At 37.5% G+C, this 19609-nt stretch overlaps 2 protein-coding genes across 7 annotated transcripts; one reads left to right on the top strand and one right to left on the bottom strand.

The window, feature by feature from the left end:
• The first annotated feature begins 8319 nt into the window (after positions 1–8319).
• Positions 8320–13684, top strand: LOC121313168 (GATA zinc finger domain-containing protein 1). Of its 4 annotated transcripts, XR_005949948.1 has the most exons (6): positions 8322–8745; positions 8971–9093; positions 9396–9455; positions 9546–9729; positions 10580–10871; positions 13353–13684. XR_005949948.1 is itself a non-coding variant. In XM_041245444.1 (5 exons), the coding sequence occupies exons 1-5, from the start codon at positions 8566–8568 to the stop codon at positions 10768–10770; spliced, it is 633 nt and encodes a 210-aa protein (XP_041101378.1). In that variant the 5' UTR covers positions 8320–8565; the 3' UTR covers positions 10771–12234. The 4 variants fall into 4 exon arrangements, 3 of the variants coding, with proteins under 3 accessions (XP_041101378.1, XP_041101377.1, XP_041101376.1); XM_041245444.1 differs by lacking the exon at positions 13353–13684 and having other exon boundaries at positions 8320–8745; positions 10685–12234; XM_041245442.1 differs by lacking the exon at positions 13353–13684 and having other exon boundaries at positions 10580–12234.
• Positions 12233–19290, bottom strand: LOC121313167 (protein lifeguard 1-like). 3 transcript variants are annotated; one of them, XM_041245439.1, is made up of 10 exons: positions 19176–19290; positions 18264–18584; positions 17872–17950; positions 17417–17470; positions 15237–15327; positions 14859–14896; positions 14532–14619; positions 13932–14021; positions 12833–12880; positions 12233–12629 (listed from the first exon to the last, which is right to left on the bottom strand). In XM_041245439.1, exons 2-10 carry the CDS (start codon positions 18553–18555, stop codon positions 12480–12482), a joined length of 930 nt encoding a protein of 309 aa, XP_041101373.1. In that variant the 5' UTR covers positions 18556–18584; positions 19176–19290; the 3' UTR covers positions 12233–12479. The 3 variants fall into 3 exon arrangements, with proteins under 3 accessions (XP_041101373.1, XP_041101374.1, XP_041101375.1); XM_041245440.1 differs by having other exon boundaries at positions 12326–12629; positions 19211–19264; XM_041245441.1 differs by having other exon boundaries at positions 12536–12880.
• Between the last annotated feature and the right edge of the window lie 319 nt (positions 19291–19609).

Genomic DNA, 19609 nt, shown 5'->3' with positions numbered 1-19609 from the left:
TAAGCATACTCTTGTATTTGTATTGAAGCATGATGCTATAGGATATGATTATTTATATTATTATTATTATTATTATTATTATTATTATTATTATTATTATTATTATTATTAGCTTTAGAGATGCTGTCATATTGTATGCATTGGTTTATTGGGTGCCTTACACTGCCTGAGGTGCGTAATGTAACCAGATTGCTTTATATATTCTAAATGCTGTTAGTTTGAAAAGACACCAGACTGTCTGGCTTTTCCATGAGCTAGGATTCAAAGTAGATCTATGATCACTCAATCCATTTAAGCATTATTAAACCGAAGGAGTGAATAGTGTAGCAGTTCACAGGTAACCAGAAAATAGGAGAGACAGACACACTTGTTTCTCTTTCCAATAGCTTCTTTATTCATCACTCAGACACACACACAGAGCTCCTTGTCAGCTACTCCGGAACCATGGCAACCACGACTCAACAGCAACAACAACTGGGCATCGCAGCAGCTTTTATAACCCTGATTGCATTAAGCTTGGAATATTCTTGATTTAACTGTTGTCTGGGTATGTGAACATCTGTAAGCCAGTACATGAACAATGCACTGTAGGGGTTTATTCAATCCAGTTGTCCTGTTTGCCTCCCCTTATTGTACTAGAGAATTAAAGAAGTGCATGAACGTCACAGTTTATATGCATAAAAACACAAGCATGCCTCCTGTATACAGTCAACTCTCTAATTTTTAAGTCTGGCGTGAATAAGGTCTATTAGGTGCTACACAGGCCCGTTATTCATGGATGGGTGACCCCCTGGAGCCTCCGCTGAGAGAAGTATGTGAGAGAGGAAGAGGGAGAGGGGGAGGGAGAGAAGACAACAGCCAGGCAGATTAAAGAGGGCAACTATATTAGAGAAAGGAGACTAGTCTGAGAGAGGGGCGGTTGTTGGAACGGCTGCCTGCAACTTTTGTGTGTGTGTTATGATCCTTCCCCCCCTTCATTTTGTTTACCCTGTTCTCTTTTTCCTCTGTTTATTTATTCAAAATAAATGCAGGCTGTTACTCCCTTTCACCAGTGATCCTGTCTCAGTCTGAATCCATCAGGACCTCTACCCGAGCGAACGCTACACAATATATTCTATACCAAGATAGTCAACTCCGCAAATTCAAAGTCAGACTGGCTTTATTAGCATGACAGGAGCGATCCAATGTTGCCAAAACACTTTAACACACGTTACATAAATTATAATGTTAATAACACACTATATCAATCCCTCCCCCCCTCCTACAGAATGTAAACAATATAACCACCCCCCTCCCCCCAATTTAACAATAAACAGTGCACTTCTATTCAATGTTTACACTGATCCTCAGGCTGTGACAGGCAGACACATACTGGGCTGCCAGCTCTGCTGTCGGAACCTCCTCTCCCAGCAGGATCTGCAGTTTATCAGCGTCAGGCAGGTGTGGAAACTAGGTCAACTGACTTGAGAATTCAGGGTGGTATGTGTCCCTTATTTGGCAGTATTTGGAGCAGAACACCAGGAAGTGCACCTCCTGTTTTGACTTCTCCCAGCTCACAGTGACTGCACAGCCTGTTCTGTCTGGCCAGCCAGCTCTTTTTATGGCGGCCTGTTTCGATGGCTGTGGTCACTGAGTGCATACTTCATTAGGATTTGTTTTTGTTTGGGATTTTTTACCCTGACAAGATATTGTGCCAGGGTAAAGTCCCTGTTCAGCATTCCAATTTGTTAATTAATATTGTTTCATTATGCCAATGCTCAATGTATGTCATTTTATTATTGAGATCAATTTGTTTCATGTTATTGCTGTAATTTTGTCAATGGCACTGTTGCCAAGCTGGTGTATCTTTGCTTTGTCTTAGGTTGCTCTGGAATGCTTTGTGCTGGTAGGAGTATGGGTCAGCCATGCTCAGATGGACCCAGAATTTGGCAGCTTTTTTTCAATGGGTGGCAGTAAGGGGAAGCAACCTAGTTCAGCCCTACATGCAGGGTTGGGGGAGTTTCTATGTATATGTAAAATGTTTTTACAAAATCCTAAATGGAAAGGTTCAATTTTACTTTTATCCCATGTTTTGTAATTACATTTTGAAAGTGGGCCCCATATTTCACCTGCCATAAAGAAGGATTAGTTGGATAACACTATCAAAGATGTTTAGCCGGATCTTTATTGGGGGGGTATATTTGTAAAGTGTTTTCTCTGATGGTCAGACCCAGGTAAATGTAGCTGGTGGTGTGTTCCAGGGTGGTGGTTCCCAGAGTGAATTGGTGCTGATTCCCTGTGATCTGGCTTTCTTTTGCAAGACCATAACTCTGGTTTTGTCCAGATTAACTGTCAGTGCCCAGGACTGTCAGTACTACTCGAGCAGTGCCAGGCTCTGCTGCAGACCCTGCTCTGTGGGGAACAGCAGGACCAGATCAACTGCATAGAGCAGTAATTTAATTTGTGTGTCGTGAAGAGTGAGGCCAGGGACTGCAGATTGCTCCAGCACTGTTGCCAGTGTTGGGCTCAGACTGCAGCCCTGTCTCACTTGACGCGCCTGTGTGAATCATTCAGATTTTTTGTTACCAATTTTAGCACCACATTTATTTTCTGAGTACATCAACTTTATGATATCATAGACTTTACCCCCTACACAACTTTGAAGACGTTTATTAAATAGTCCTTCGTGTCAAACTGAATCAAATGCCTTTTTAAATCTATAAAGCAGGCGAATGTTTTTCCTTTATTAGTTTGGTGGACATGTTTGTTATTAAGGTGTGTAGGGTGTAAGTATAGTCAGAGGTGCGATGGTTTGGTACGAAGCCAATTTGACTCTTGCTCAACACTGTGTTCGATAATGAAGGCCAGCACCCGGGAGTTAATGATACTGCAGAACACCTTCCCCAGGTTACTGCTCACACAGATACCTCGGTAGTTGTTGGGGTCCAATTTGTCTCCACTTTTATACAGTATATGGGGGCAATGAGGTCCTGATTCCTGATCCCAGGGAAACAGCCAGCTCTTAGGACTAGGTTGGAGAGTTTGAGTAGGGCTTCTTGCAGCTTAGGGCTGCTGTGTTTGAGCATCTCTCCTGAGGCTCTCCTGGGCTTGAGGATCTGCAGTTTCTTTTTGACCTCTAGCAGAGTGATTGGTGTGTCCAGTGGTTTTTGATTATATTTGAGTGATGTTTCTTATTATTTCAATAGTTTATGTATTGAGGTCTGATTTTAATTTGAATGTCAATTGTGTCTCCTCAGTTGAAATTTTCCAGCTACTGCACTGCTATTGTACCACAGTAAAATATCTGTGAAAACTGTGAGTTAGGTACTGTATATACTATATATATATATATATATATATGTATATATATATATATATATATATATATATATATATATATATATATATGATCTATATATGACATATATATCACTGTATGACCAAAACTCAAAGCGCTATGTGTGGCGCAAACCTAACACTGCCCATGCCTCAAGACACACCATCCCTACAGTGAAGTATGGTGGTGGCAGCATCATGCTGTAAGGATGCTTCTCATCAGCAGGGACTGGGCATCTTGTTACAATTGAAGGAAGAATGGATGGAGCAAAATACAGGAAAATACTGCAAGAGAATCTGTTTCAGTCCACTAAAAAACTGAAGCTTGGGAGGAAATTCACCTTTCAGCAGGACAATGATCCCAAGCACAAGGCCAAAACAACATTGGAGTGGCTCAAGAACAAAAAGGTGAATGTCCTACAGTGGCCCAGTCAAAGTATTGATCTCAATCCCGTTGAGAATCTGTGGCACTATTTGAAAATTGCGGTCCACAAGCGTCGTCCAATCAACCTGAACAACCTGGAGCAAATCTGCCAAGAAAAATGGGCCCAAATCACTCCGACACTGTGTGCAAAGCTAATGCATACATACCCCAAAAGACTTAAAGCTGCTATTGCAGCAAAAGGTGGCTCTACCAAATATTAATGTGTGGGGGTTGAATACTTATGCAAGCAAGATATTTCAGTTTTTTATTTTTCTTAAACATATTTCCAAACAGAAAACCAATGTCACCTTACAATAATTGATTTTGAGTTTAAGTGTTTTAAAATACAATATCGAACAGAACGAAATTTCAATGTACCATTTGTAATTCAGTAATATGAGAGAATTGGTCAGGGGTCTGAATACTTTTGCAAGGCACTGTGTATATATATATATATATATATATATATATATATATATATATATATATATATATATATATATGTAATATATACATATCATAGTAATTGTTTTATTTCTTGATGGTTTGCTCTACTGTGGGAATTGAATTATTTGGTAATCTGTCCCCAGGCAGGTTCTTTCACTTATCTGTCATTTTGTTCTCAGTAATATTGTAGTGGTGGGCGCAGGATGACCGTCCTCAGTGACTTTTGCATGCTGTTTGCAGGGGACCATGCAAAGGCTTGTTTAGGGTCTTAAATGGTGCCATGTGAAATTTCAGTGCAGCTTCGACAACATTACTGAGGACTTGGTTCCAGACTCACACAATTCAATGTGCAAAAAAGTACCTCCTATTTTCTGTTCTGCATGCCCCTTTATCTAATCTCCATTTGTGGCCCGTGGTACGTGTTTCTGTTTTCATTTTGAAAAAGTCCCTTGTCAATACATTTTAGAATTTTGAATGCCTGAGTCAAATCGCCATGCAGTTTTTGTTCAAGACTGACAAGATTAAATTATTTTAGCCTGTCTGCATGTGACATGACTTTTCTTTGCATTGTTTCTAGAGCAGCAATATCCTTTTTGCAGCGAGGTGGCCAGGACTGAACACAATATTCTAGATGAGGTCTTACTAATGCATTGTAAAGTTTTAACATTACTTCCCTTGATATAAATTCAACACTTTTCACTATGTATCCAAGCATTTTGTTGGCCTTTTTTATAGCTTTCCCACATTGCCTAGATGAAGACATTTTTGAGTCAACATAAACTCCTATACAAGAATCAGTAAGTCATTAATATAGATTAGGAAGAACAGAGAACCTAATACTGATCCCTGTGGTACTCCACTGGTTACCTCGCTCCATTTTGAAATTTCTCCTCTTGTCAGTACTTTTTGTTTTCTACATGTTAACCACTCCCTAATCCATGTGCATGCATTTCCTTTAATCCCTACTGCGTTCAGTTTGAGAATTAATCTTTTATGCGGGACTCTGTCAAAAGCTTTCTGGAAATCTAAATAAACCATTTCCTAAAACCATGCTGACTGTCTCCCAGGATACTGTTACCATATAGGTAATTTTCCATTTTGGATCTTATTATAGTTTCCATAAGTTTACATATAATAGATGTCAGGCTTATTGGGCTGTAGTTACCTGGTTTGTCTCCCTTTTTGTGGATTGGTATTACGTTTGCAATTCTCCAATCTGTCGGTACAACCCGTCTCAAGAGACTGTTGCATGATCTTGGTTAGCGGTTTGTAAATAACGTATTTCTTTGAGTAATATTGGGAAGATCTCATCTGGCCCAGGGGATTTGTTTATTTTAAGAGCTCCTAGTCCCTTTAACACTTCTGCCTCGGTTACGCTAAAGTTATTTAAAACTGGATAGGAACTGGTTGACATGTGGGGCATGTTGTCCGTATCCTCCTTTGTAAAAACTTAAGTAATCATTTAATATATTTGCTATTTTTTTCTCTTCATCTGTGATGTTGCCATTTCTGTCTCTTAGACATTTTACTTCCTCAATGAATGTTCTTTTGCTGTTATAATATTGGAAAAACTTTTTGGAATTGGTTTTAGCCCCCTTGGCAGTGTTCATTTCTATCTCTCTCTTGGCCTTTCTAACTTCCTTTTTGACTTGTATGGCTTCTCCATTGCTACACGCATTTCTAATGTCATTGTATAACAGATTATTTTGCTCGGTATCTGAAATTGGTGGTCTATAGCATACCCCTATTATTATGCTCTTTGAAATTTTGTTCATTGTTCTGACCCATATTGATTCTGCGTTGGTTTTTTCTTCCAGATTTAACACTTGGGTTTCTTTTTTTGATGTATATCGCTATCCCTCTGCCTCTTCTGTCCTGCTTGTCTTTCCAGTACAGTGTATACCCACTAATATTATATTCGTCTCCATCACTCTTGGATAACCAGGTTTCTGTAACACCTATCACATCATAGTTACTTGTTAGTACAGTAGCTTTAAGTTCTAACATTTTGTTTTTGAGACTTCTAGCACTTAGATAAATACATTTAATTGATATCTTGCCTGAGCTGTTGCCCTTGTTTTGATGTAGCATCCTTTATGTTTTTTTTGTTGATTTCTCCTCCCTTCCTTTCTAGTTTAAATGCTTCTGAACCTCCGAGGACCCTTTCGCCGAGTAGATTGGATCCCTTTTTATTTAAGTACAGTCCGTCTCACCTATATACAGTGCCCACAGAAAGTCTACACCCGCTTGAACTTTTTTCACATTTTGTTGTGTCAGTGCCTCAGAGTTTCATGGATTTAAATGAGGAATTTTTTCCACTTATCTACACATCATACTCCATACTGTTAAGGGGAAAAAGGTTTTTGTTGAGAAAAAAAATTATATATTAAAAATACAAAACTGAAAGTTCATAATTGGTTAAGTCCCCCCCCCCCTGAGTTAATACTTGGTTGAAGCACCTTTGGCAACTTTGCAGAACCAGATATGGCAATATTTGACCATTCTTCTTTACAAAACTGTTCAAGCTCTGTTAAGTTCCTTGGTGATCGTTGATGGACAGCAAAATTCAAGTCATGCCATAAATTTTCAATTGGATTTAGTTCGGGGCTCTGACTTGGCCACTCAAGGATATTTTCCTTTTTGTTCCTTAGCCACTCCAATGTAGCTTTGGCTGTGTGCTTTGGGTCGTTGTCATGCTGAAAGGTGAACTTCCGTCCCAGTTTCAGCTTTCTTGTAGAAGGTAGCAAGTTTTCCTCAAGGACTTCTCTGTACTTTGCTCCATTCATTTCCCCTTCTATCCTGAGAAGTGCCCCAGTCCCTGCCAGCCCCATAGCATGATCCTGCCACCACCATGCTTCACAGTAGGGATGGTGATCTTTAAGTGATGCGTTGTGTTGGGTTTGCGCCAAACGTAATGCTTTGCATTTAGGTCAAAAAGGGATAAATTATTTGGGATATTGTTGTCACAGGCACACTTACACCAGTCTTGCCATAAAAGCCTGTAGCAGTTACAAAGTTGCCATTGGCCTCTTAGTAGCCTGTCTGATAAGTCTCCTTCTTGCTCGGTTATCCAGTTTGGTTAATAATCATCTTGACCGTGCTCCAAGGAATATTCAAAGCCTTTGATATTTTTTAGACCCATTCCCTGATCTGTGCCTTTCAATAACTTTGTCCCGGAGTTCTTTTGAAAGCGCCTTGGTGCTCATGGTTGAGTCTTTGCTTTGAAATGCACTACCCAGCAGAGGGATTCTACAGGAACTGCTGAATTTATCCTGAAATCATGTGAATCACTACAATTTAACACAGGTGGAGGCCACTTAACTTGGTGTATGATTTTGAAAGTGATTGATTACACCTGAACTCATTTAGGATTGCTATTACAAGGGGGGTGGACACTTATGCAACTAAGTTATTTCAGTTTTTATTTTAAATTAATTTTCTACAAATTTCTAGAATATTTTTTCCACTTGGAAGTTTTGGGGTTTAGAATGTGTAGATAAATGAAAATAAAATATTTTAATGCATTTTAATTCCAGGCTATAAGCCAACAAAAGGTGAACATTTTGAATGGGGGTGTAGACTTTCTATAGCAGTGTTTTTCTATATAAAGGGGCAGTTGACACTCTGCTGTGGGCAGTGGTGTTATGTGCTGACCCTTGATGAATAATTTTTCATCTTGTAACATGTCAAGCTTTTCAATGCAAAACGAGCAGATCGATGAAAAGGAGGTCTCTTGTCACAGCAGATAGTGATGTACAGTAAGCAGAGTTTCAGACCTAAACAGCTGTTATCACAGCTTTTAGCATTAAAATTTTTTGCTAAATTATAGCTTAAACATTTGTCCACTTTATTAATTGAGGTATCAAACTTGAAGTCTTAACATTACCAGTCTGCTTATGTTTAATGTTTAAATATTAATAAATATTCGTCAATAAATAAGTTGGACATTTTTTAAATATCCTTGTATGATCAGAATGGGGTACACAGTAGTACAATATTAATTTAGGTTTGATGTAATATAGTCCTCCAACCAGCAGGTGGTATTTCTCGCTCACTTTAGCCGCAGTGACAAGTCAAACAAAAAAAACAAACATGTCCTTGACTGTTTGAAAAACCAATCGCAAGCTGTTTCTGGGGTCAGAGATTTCTGTTCCGGCGCTGTAGTGTACATGACACGGTTTCAAGTTTGTTTTTGTTTACGTTCAGAGTCTTTAAATCCCTTTACAAATCCGTTTTTTTAGCCACCTTACCGTAAAATATCGCCGTGTTCATGGTTATTGAATCATGGCTTGACCCCGTTACAGGAAGGTGACGTTATTTTGGGCATTATACAGGCAGCAGTCTTTTGAATGTTTTTTTGTGTGTTCTGATTTGCAAAGATGCCACTGGGTCTGAAGCCTTGCTGTAGCGTTTGCAAGACCAATTCCTCCTCAATGTGGAAGAAAGGCAGTCAGGGTGAGATCTTGTGCAATAACTGTACAGGGAAGAGCGCCAACTGCACTGGTACCACGGGAACATCCTCCTCCATAGCACAGCAAAATAATGGTGGCGGGAAACAGGTACATTGTTTCCAAATAATCCGTTATTGCTTTACATTTTGATTGGTAAAATGCGTCCATCGATTTTTGTTATTTTATTTAATGTTGTGAGTAATATCGATAGTGTGTGCAATTATCTGAATATCAAACTACGTCAATAGTTTTGGGTTGTTTCACAGGAACTGGTGGATTTGGGGGTTTTGAGGAGCTATGTGTTGTTTATTGTTGTTTGTATTTTCTTTCCAGTCGAAACAAGAGAACCACAGGCGGTCAGCGCGATTAAGAAACACCAAATACAAGGCCCCAGCTTCTGAAAAGAAAGTTTCTACCAAAGGGAAAGGCAGACGGCATATATTTAAACTTAAAAACGTAAGGGTTTAATCAGTTTTTTTGTTCAGATTACTCCACTAAATATCTTTAGAAATCTACAAGCACAGTTCCCAAGCATCTCTATTGAATTAATAAAAAAAATCGGTCTGTTGTGTCGAAATGTAGTTGATAAATGGTGATTGTTTGTGTTTATGGAGTGTGCCTCAGATTATTCATTGCAAAAAACAACATTAAGATTAGGGGTGTAGTGCTATATTTAGAAGTGAAGGGTCGCAATGATTCAATAATAGTATGCTTTTTTTCTTAATTTAGTTTTGTTGTAAATTCTTTGTGTGTTTCAGCCAATTAAAGCACCAGAACCTGTATCTACAATAATCACTTCTGAATCTGTGTTTTACAAGGTAAGGATAATAGTCACAAATATTTAAATGCAGTTGGATTGATCTGCATTGGCTTATCCAGGCTTGCTTTTGCTACTGTCTCTGTTCTAGGGTGTGTATTACCAGGTTGGAGATGTTATCAAAGTGATCGATGAAGAGGATAGAAAGCCATATTACGCACAGATCCGGGGGTTTGTTCAAGATCAGTACTGTGAAAAGAGTGCAGCCCTGACTTGGCTCATTCCCACCCAGGCCAGCCTTGGATACCAGTTTGATCCAGCTACCTATATAGTCGGTGAGTGTGGAGTGGAAATAAGGCAAAGAAATAAAAATGCTCTCTGGATGGTATAATTGTTATCCACACGGGTCAATTTTGTGAGCTTCTAAAGCCCCTATCACACTGGCACTCCTACCCGGGACCGAACCCGGGTTCACAATCCTGTGTAGTATGAAATCACGTACCTGGGTCGTACTCAGGTTGACCCAGGTCCCAGTGACCCACCTCAGGATGTGGGTGGACATACTTTGTCCCAGGATGAGTGAGACAAAATGCATGACAGCCGTTCGTAAGCCAGCGAAATAACAAACAGCTGGTCATGCGTGGAGGTTACACTTCAGTAAGGAACATTTCTGTTTAGCCATATTTTTGTTGATTGAGACATAGCATGAGCCAGATTGCAGCAGGGATGAAGAAACATTTGTTCTAATCAACATTTGGACTGCTTCCGGGGCATTGATATGCATGTTGTGTACTTGCATTTGTCACGTCATGTCCTGACCCTGGTAGAGCATGCCAGTGCGAAAGGTGCTCAAGGTTGATTACAAAATATCTGACTGGAATAACAAAGTTGAACTTCAAGTCATTTTAGTGGTGTCTTTAAACCCAGCTAATCAGTTGCTCTAATAATACAGATGGTCACTGATTGCACAGATCTTTCGGTCCGGGATACTCCTCTGGTAGATGCATATGTAAACAGTAAATATTCTTAATATTATATAAAAACTGCCTCACTCATTGAGGTCTGACAGAGTGTTAAAAAGTATGTGATATACTGTGATGTTGCCCATTATGATATTTTTTTCTGCAGCCTGTTCTCTTGCCAGCTGCCTATTCTGTGATCATGATGACTTATTGCATCTTTTAGGACCAGAGGAGGACCTTCCAAGAAAAATGGAGTACTTCGAATTTGTGTGCCACGCCCCTTCTGAATATTTCAAGTCTCGCTCTTGTCCTTTTCCCACCATTCCAGTTCGACCTGAAAAAGGCTACATATGGACTCACATTGGACCCATGCCTGCCATTGCAATCAAAGAATCTGTTGGAAACAGTTTGTAGCCTGGTTTGATAGTCATTCTCTGCCTATGAAGTGCCTGATGTATAAAAAGTTGAAATTGAAAGAGATGGAAAGTGTTGCAATTTTCTGGGACAGCAAAAAGGTTAGTACATCATAATTTGAGGATATGAAAAATATATAAATACATTGATGTAAATAAATACAGCTTTGCCTGGTTGTTCTTGCATAGCCACAATATGCATTCTTGTCCCAAACAAAGATGCCACTTCACACTTTATTGCCTGCAATCCATTGACAGTAGAATACAAAGCTAGGTTTCAGTGTTTGCAAACTATTTGTGGCAGAATATAGAGATGGCATGTTGTAAGGTTTGATCCCTTTAGTGGGATTGCAGAATAAAATATAGTAAACTATGAGAACATTTGAATACGGTGAAATTACAAATATAGGTTTTAAAGCTATGCAAATATTGTAAAAACAATAATCTCTTTGAAAAAATTCAGTATACTAACCAGAAGTATTGAAGACTGCTACAGTTATACGAGCAGAGGAAGGGGCCTAGGACTTATGCACCTAACTATTCTCATAATTGTTAGATATTCTCAGAAAGAGATTTATTTGTAAATACATAATCCCTAGATGTCTTGTGTCCTTGAATTATTCTATTGTATTTATTATTTTCTTATTTTTAACCCACAATAGACTGCATCACCAAGGATAGAAGTAGCCTATATTATGAAGCACCCCCCTAAGTGGAGCTTGTGTGAGGTTACAATACCACTGCCGTTGCTGCCCCTACCATTAATAATATCTAATAAAACATTGCAGCAGGCAACTTCACATTGTCAGTGTTCTGGAAAGTCCTGAGCACACTCTACTTTGACCTGTGACCCAAATGGTCACCCTATTGGGGTCATGTGACTTTTTGGTTTCCAGCTGATAAAGACCTAATGCTTTCAGATATTAGTCATACTTGATACTAATATGGCTGCCATATTGAGGTCATCTGACTTTTAAAGTTACAACTCCACAGTAACAGTACACTTTTAACCCTGAGTAACCCTTTTATTGCTGCATTGTTTTAACCTCTAGTCATATCAGTGATATAGACCACATCGTATGGTCTTTTTAGTTGGTACACAGTTGTATTCTACGATTATCTATTTGTATCACATTATTTTAATCTATGACCATATAATTGACACAGTCTACTCGCTTACAGACAGGGTCTTTACACTTGTATTTATTGATTCTCTCCATAAAGTATACCATTGCAACATTCAGTAGAAATTAACCTTTTCACTGCCACATTTTATTTACCTTTGAATATATCAGATACAGATCACTCACATCTCCCTGTTACATTTGACAAATACTCTGTTATTTTCTCAGATAAAATGACATTTTCAATGACAAAATATCATGTCTACTTCCAGCAACAGCAATTCAAATAAATGTATTATGTTAAATGTATTATTGATTAAAAATAAATAAATATAATAATATATAGTTTATATTAATAAAAGTACTATACAAGTGTTTGGAATAAGATCTGTTCACAAGTTTTTAAAATTTCTCTTGCTACAATACAAAACCATCATGGGCTCTAAAATCACTGACAAAAAGTTAGTTAGTTTTTCATTTTAATATAATTCGAATGATCTGTTTTGAAGTCAACACACACAAGTAGCAATATTTAATTTGTGGTTTATAATCCAATTTACAGGACAATGAGAGTTTTTGTAAGGCATTATTTGCCTATTCCTATTATCTGTAGAATGAACAAGAACAGTGTAATTACATCCAGGTACAAGTTCAGTGCAGCAAATACATACTCCTCTGGGTTTATGCTGTATTTGTGATTTCCTCCCAACATCAACTGAGTGTCAATAACCAGATACTAAAAAAAAAAACACAAGAAAAGAAAACCTTGCATGTTGTTATTTTCTATATTCAAACAAACATTTAGAAGTTGATTTAATGTAGTTTTATAAAGCTATATTACATTGTGTTTGAAGCTGTAGTTCAGGAGTTTATACATTCAAATCTGCAGCTTGTAACAGGTGTTTTATATATATATATATATGATGGATAAATACTTACAACTGCAAAGATCAGCGTTCCAATGGAAGCATAAACTATCTGCAGCCACTGCAATAGATAATAGGGAATAAACTGAAAAATCTTCTTGTGAAGGTTCAGATTTTGTATTACTAACTCCTACATCCTTTTAAGGATTACTTTTATTACATTATTTTCCACAGTTCCAAAGCTGAACCAATCTGGTACAAAGTGGTTTGTGTATTTGTATGAATGGGGTTACCTTGCTAGGTTTTTGTACTGTATGTTCATCTCTGTTTATTGGGTTTGCTCCCCTTTGGCACATCATTATGAGAATCTCACTTACAAATCAGAGGCGCTTTCATTGGTATTATTTAGTATTTAATGTTTAAAGACTCGGTACCTTCTTATTAGCATGCTCTGGTAGAAGGGAAGCATTGGTTATAGTTTACGCTCTTAGGATTCTGTTCATTTAGCTGTTAGAGTTCAAACACGTTTGGGAGAATTATATTTTGCATTGTTTGAAGATGGAATTTCATCATTTTTCTTTCTCTGGTTATAGAGGCCTTATTTGGGAATTGTTTAGAACTTCCTGCCAATGCTTCTCCTTCAGTCCAATTTAACAAGTAGGTATGTCCTGTTTATTCTGTTCTTTGATCTCTGTATGATGCTGATTAAGTCTGAACCACCCATGTTTTTTATTATGTTGCTTGTAATTGTTGTTTGTTGTTTTTTTTCCAGGACCCCCTTGTAATGGGGCCTCTGTCTCAATGGGTAAATCTACTGGTTAGAAAATAAATAAATAAAATGTATCCGTCTGACCACCAGGGTAGCAGGCATTGTTTAGGTGTAGCAAACATGGGGAACAGGTGAACCAATAAAAAATAAACAATGTAATGCCACCAACAACATTTATGTGTAGCACAGCTGTGCAAGGAGTCAGGAACTAACTAACAGAACATTATTGGAAATCTATGGATTTGAAGCTAAAGGAAGGCTGAGAGGTCTGAGAAAGAAGACCGCTCTGTTTGACTTGGGGAAATAAACAAGCCATTTTATAGTAACTGTAATTGGGGACCTACTATCTACTTGACTCCTGCTCTTATATACTTTACTGAACTTGGAAAGTTAAAATACTTACACAGCTCCGAATGATTGCACATAGTATTCCAAGTGCTAACAGTGACAAGCAAATAGCCCATATTGTTCCAGCTGCTATGGTGAAGTCCACCTGAAATCAAATCCAAGACAACAGTGAAGGAGTGAAACTAAGTTCATGAAGTACCACCTTAGCCTCCTGAAGGAACTGTATTAATAACAAATAGGAAGCTGTAATGTAAAGGACCAGTAAACAGCTCAGTCAATGGATTTGTATTTGAATTACATTTATTTTAGGTAATTTATACAGGATTTTTAAAGGAGTGATGCGTTCTAATTTAATTAGCCACTCAGTACTTCTATTTCAAACTCTATTACTTGCTGCCACAGACAACTTAATAACAGCTAACTACTCAAGGATTTTTTTCAGCAGTTGATCAAATGACGTTATTGGTTTAGTCCCTTTACACTGTTTATCCTTGTCTCTTGGTCAGCTTGCTTTATTTATTGATTAATTGTTTGTAATAGAAGTGGCCACATGATGTAGAACTAAAGAATCCAAGAAAAGTTGTTTCTATATTTCACTTTGCAAGCAGGGGAAACTTGATGCCATTTTCCTCCACATTCAATAAACAGTACTTACTTTGGTTTGCATTGCAAATGCTGACAGTCCAAAAGATACAAATGCTGTCGCTCCAACAGCCCACATCACAGCATCAGCTGTGAAAAAACTGAAAGGAAAAAAAAATGCCATGTAAATGTAGTGAACCTTAATTGACATTTTCCTTCTAAATTGCAATAACTTCTTTACCGTGGAGGTCAATACAAATGCATACTGGTGGATGCCACTATCTAATTAGGGGCTATTGGTTAGAATGTAAAGGGGACACAACTAACAAGATTAAGGGATTGTAAATTCACTAATGTTACATAACATTCTTCTTTGTGGCTAAGATTGAAATACACTTACACTGTGATGGACCCAAGCATCAGACCTTCAACAATAGTCTAAAATGAAAGAAATACAAAGTATGGAGTATCATTACAACATCATTGATTTTTTTAAACATGCCCAGCACGATGGAAAAAATGTTTTGCCATTTATTTTAGTTAAATTTTTTCCCCTGCCATTTCTTTATTTATAGGGTTAATATCTGTAACCATAACCTAATAAAAATGGCATCTGCCAAAAAGACATCCTCCCACTTTAACATCTAAGACATAACATTCTTTATTATAAAGCCTAACCAAGAGGTAAGCTGGTGCCCTAGTTTAACTTAAATTGTTATTGGGTGCAAATCAATTCACAAACCGCCCTGTACCAGAAATGATCAGAACACATACTTACAAACAATGTGAGGAAAATGAAATTTAATGGGACTTTCCGGCGGGCTTTTTCAAAACAAGACATGACAATGATCAGAACAAACAGCACAGGACTGAAAAAAAAGAGGCAAAAACTTATTAGAAGCATGGATATTTACCACAAAAAAACTGCACTTTACCAGTATTTTGTTATTACAGACTGATCACTCTAACAGTGTCAATACATTGTGTCAGCATGCTTTAAACAAGCGTATTACTCAAAGAGGCAAATCACTTCCACTCTTCATCACAATGCATTTATTGAAATTTTCTGTATATTTTCATACCTATAACTGAACAGAGATGGCGGGAATCTAAATTGCACATTCATTACATCTCATGGAAAAGCCATCTGGTTAAATACAGGTAGGCTCTGGCATTGGCTAGATCATCATATTATTCTAATTTTACTGAAACAAATAAAAATAATCCTAGATTTCTTTTTGCTACTCTGGATAAATTAATTAATACTTCCCCTAATAGTCCTACCCTTGAGATCGGCTCCTCTCACAGCTGCAATGACTTCTTACATTTCTTTAAAAATAAAATACTAGACATCAAAAATGAGGTTCCACAAACACCTATTAAGGAGAACTCCAGCACAATTTTACCAACTACCAATTAAGGCTACTACTGTCTTGATCCTATTCTTACAAAACTATTAAAAGATGTTCTTGGTATTTTTAATAACATATATATAATATATTATATATATATATATATATATATATATATATATATATATGGTTCGCTTTCCTCTGGTATAGTTCCCTCAGCACTTAAGGTATCGGTGGTAAAGCCTGTGCTTAAGAAACACATTTGGACCCTAAAGTTCTCAATAACTATAGCCTAACCTCTAACTTACCATTCTTAGATAGGGTTCTAGTGAGAGTTGTTTCAATTCAAATTACAAAAAATTCAAACTCTTAATGGTATATTCGAGAAGTTTCAGTCTGGTTTTCGTGCTGCACATAGCACCGAGACGGCCCTTGACAGAGTTGTGAACGATCTGCTGTTAAGCTCTGACTCGGGCTTTCCATCAATGTTAATTCTTCTAGAGCTAAGTGCTGTCTTTGATAATGTATACCATTCCATCCAACTGAATCAGCTTGAAAACACAGTAGGACTGCCTGGCTTTCTCATATCCTGGTTCAAATTTTACCTTTCTGATAGGTTTCAGTTTGTCTCTATTGGGGAGGTAACATGGGTATTATCGGAAGTTGTCTGTGGTGTTCCACAGAGCTCCATTCTAGATCCCTTGTTGTTTTCATTACATATGCTACCGGTAGGTGACATTATCCGTAAACACGGCATAAACTTCCATTGCTATGTTGGATACCCAGCTATATTTGTCCCTAAATCCAGGAATTTCTTCTGCCTGGGTGTTATTAGCTACTTTCCTTACAGACATCAAGCACTGGATGTCACAGAATGTTCTAATGTTGAATTCAGATAAAACAGAGGTTATGGTAGTGGGCTCACAGAACCAACTTAAAGGAAAGGTGTGATTACATGAGCTCGACTCTTGCAGTCTCTCATCCAAACTTAAACTAGAAATTAAGAGTCCGGGGGTCATGTGATATCCCGCTTGCAGCTTGTTCAGAATACTGCTGCTAGAATTCTGACTAAAACCAGGAAAAGTGAACACATTGCCCCTGTTTGCTATTGGCCAAGTATCTTCCAAACCGCATTCTGAGATCACAGGATGCGGTGCTTCTGGTTATTCCTGGTGTCAATAAAAGCAACACATGAGGAGGTAAGTCTTTTTCTTGTAGTGATCCAAAAAATTATGGAATGCGCTGCCTTTGTTAATGATGCTGGCACTGTTACAGTTTTCAAGTCAAGACTAAAAACACACTTCTATAAAAAATGGCTTTATCTTAGTGTTTTTAATGTAACTTTAAAATTGCTGCTTTTGTATTATGTGTACTGTTATTTAAATATGTTATTTAAATGGTCTAATTGTGGCAGTTGTATGTGTGACATGCTATACAAATGCATTTAAATAACAAGGGAACCAGTCTACTCGGAGAAAAGATCCTCGAGCAGGTTCAGAGCAAGATGGGCCGAATGGCCTCCTCTCGTTTGTTCTTTTTTCTGCTATGTACTGTACGGAGCTTTGCAATACTTTTGTACAAAATGCAATAAATAAATAATACTTACATCAAGGTAAAGGTAAACCATGGATTCATCATTACCCAATCATTGAGTGTGTTCCTAGAATACAAAGGCATTTTTAAATTATACAAGTTAATGTACATTCACCCAACAGTACAAGAGGTATAGTTGTTTGTATGAGATGTTCAAACAAGGTCTTAACATGAAAGATAAGTTTAAAAAAGGGCAGCGATGTGTAGCCATGGCTACTACAATATAGAAAAAAGTTCTTAAATGATCTAGTTTCTTCCATTATATTAAGTAATCTCCGGCATTAAAACAAGTGTTTTGTTCAAAAGCTTGTTGTCTGATGGTTCCCTTGTTCCCTCCCCACCTCCATCTCAAACAACAGCTTCATAGCAACCCTAATACCAAAAACAATAAATTACCATGCCTGAAAAATCAGAAAAATAAAACCCTTCTATATAAATATCTTAAATTACCTCAAAGCCTGTACTTACCAGTACAAAAACATGCAGATGAAACCAACAGTAATTATTAACTGGGCCATCAAGATTAGGTAGACTTTCCTAATAAAAGCTGTAGAACATAAAACCAAATGTACCTTCATTAGTTGTATAGCACAGTTAAAGGCCACAATGTTCTTTTTGACTTTGTTTCATCTCATAATTGAGGGGTGCCCTGCCATTTCATTTTGCTTACTATTATTCCCCCCAAAAAATCTGGAAAATAAAAAAAAGAGGTGATGGAAAAACGTTTCTATTTTTGGAAAACTGTTTGGTTGATAATGGAAAAAATAGAGATATCAAGTGTTTCTCGGACACCCTTCAATTTACTATTGTTTTTGAACTTCAGCTTGAAAACCAGAGGAAGACTCAAATTAAGTGCTCACCTCTTCTAATGGCCTTCTCAGAAAAATCATTGTTTGGTGCATCAGCAAAGCTATCGGAATACTCTGGCGGAGGGTCATCCTGTGGGATTGAGGGCCCTGCTGTGAATCCTGTCCCTGGTGGTGCTGGGGAGAGAGAAGCAGGGTTCCCAGAAGCTACTCTGGATCCTGAATTGGCAGGGGGAGGGTGGCCCTGCTGGGGGTTCCCTTGAGGAGTGTATCCAGGGAGTGCCTGTGTCAGTGTGTAAGCAGGGTTGTAGCTTGTAACTGTCTGTTCACTGTTGGCTTTCTCCATTTCAAAAACTCCTCGGGATGTTGCTGTACCTACAGGGGCAACCAAACAAGCATTCCTTCATAACATTAAAACCCTAAATTTTCAACACAACAAACATTTAACATAGAACAATCGATGTTTGTATTTATTCTGGATATACTGTATCTATCAAAGTCTTCTATTTATAATTTGACACCAACCATAAACATGCCATGTTGTTGAAAATACAATAAAGTTAGCTTTCCCTTTATTTATGTATTTAAGGGTTCTGTTATTACATCTCCACAAAAAAAAAATTACCAGACTTCTTTTTACTGTATCTGTATACAAATAAGAGACTTAAAAGCGGCCACCAAAAGATTTATTGTGAAAAATCCATTCAGACAAGAAGAAACACGACTCTGATCCCTTTCCTGTAAAATATTTTAATAAACTCAATAGAAGCAATAATGTTTGAGTTATTTTATTTTAGAATGTCTCTCAATTTCTTTTTAAACAATGAGATATTTACTTCCTTATGTGAATCTGTAACGCACAATCAAAAGAGAAACTAACAACAGTTCAAATAAATCTATCTTAAGTTTGTTACTGAACACTATGGAACTTGAAATCTAATGAGAAGAAAAAATGAAGAAGCTTACCTTATGTGTAGAAACTGATGTTTTCAAGAACTAACCTTTATAATGGAGTTGACTGCAGGTAGAGCACTTTAAGGGTGCCAGGCTGTACTTCTCTCTGTTACTCACGGTTGCCTTATTTATCCAATGTTACTGATTATCACATGGTCCAGTTTTCTATGATTCTGACAGCCACACACTGATAAGGGTTTTGAGGTTTAACCAGAGACACACCTGGAAATGTCTGCATTTTGAACAGGAACTGTTTCTCTTTGAATACACAGTAGCCATGAATTGAAATGTATTTGTTCAAGCAAAGTACATAAATCACAGTTCATAATAACTCTCAAGAAACCACCTTTGTTAGGTTCATTTTTTTTGCTTTTTAAATATATATCCTTGTATGTAACCTTTTATTTCAGGTATTTCTTAATTGTTCCATACAGTAAACTATAGTA

The sequence above is a fragment of the Polyodon spathula genome, chromosome 3 (genome assembly GCF_017654505.1).
Source record: "Polyodon spathula isolate WHYD16114869_AA chromosome 3, ASM1765450v1, whole genome shotgun sequence".
NCBI lineage: Eukaryota > Metazoa > Chordata > Actinopteri > Acipenseriformes > Polyodontidae > Polyodon > Polyodon spathula.
Note: the sequence above shows the minus strand (reverse complement) of the source record. Positions and strands in the feature narration are given on the sequence as shown.

Bases quoted from the DNA above. Each gene is read 5' to 3' on its own strand.
- LOC121313168 (XM_041245442.1), top strand. From the start codon at position 8,566: ATGCCACTGGGTCTGAAGCCTTGCTGTAGCGTTTGCAAGACCAATTCC. The intron at 8,746-8,970 runs GTACATTGTTTC...TTTTCTTTCCAG, and splicing joins ATAATGGTGGCGGGAAACAG to TCGAAACAAGAGAACCACAG. The intron at 9,456-9,545 runs GTAAGGATAATA...TCTCTGTTCTAG, and splicing joins CTGAATCTGTGTTTTACAAG to GGTGTGTATTACCAGGTTGG.
- LOC121313167 (XM_041245439.1), bottom strand. From the start codon at position 18,555: ATGGAGAAAGCCAACAGTGAACAGACAGTTACAAGCTACAACCCTGCT. The intron at 17,951-18,263 runs GTGAGCACTTAA...TATGTTCTACAG, and splicing joins TGAGAAGGCCATTAGAAGAG to CTTTTATTAGGAAAGTCTAC. The intron at 14,022-14,531 runs GTAAGTACTGTT...ATTTGATTTCAG, and splicing joins CATTTGCAATGCAAACCAAA to GTGGACTTCACCATAGCAGC.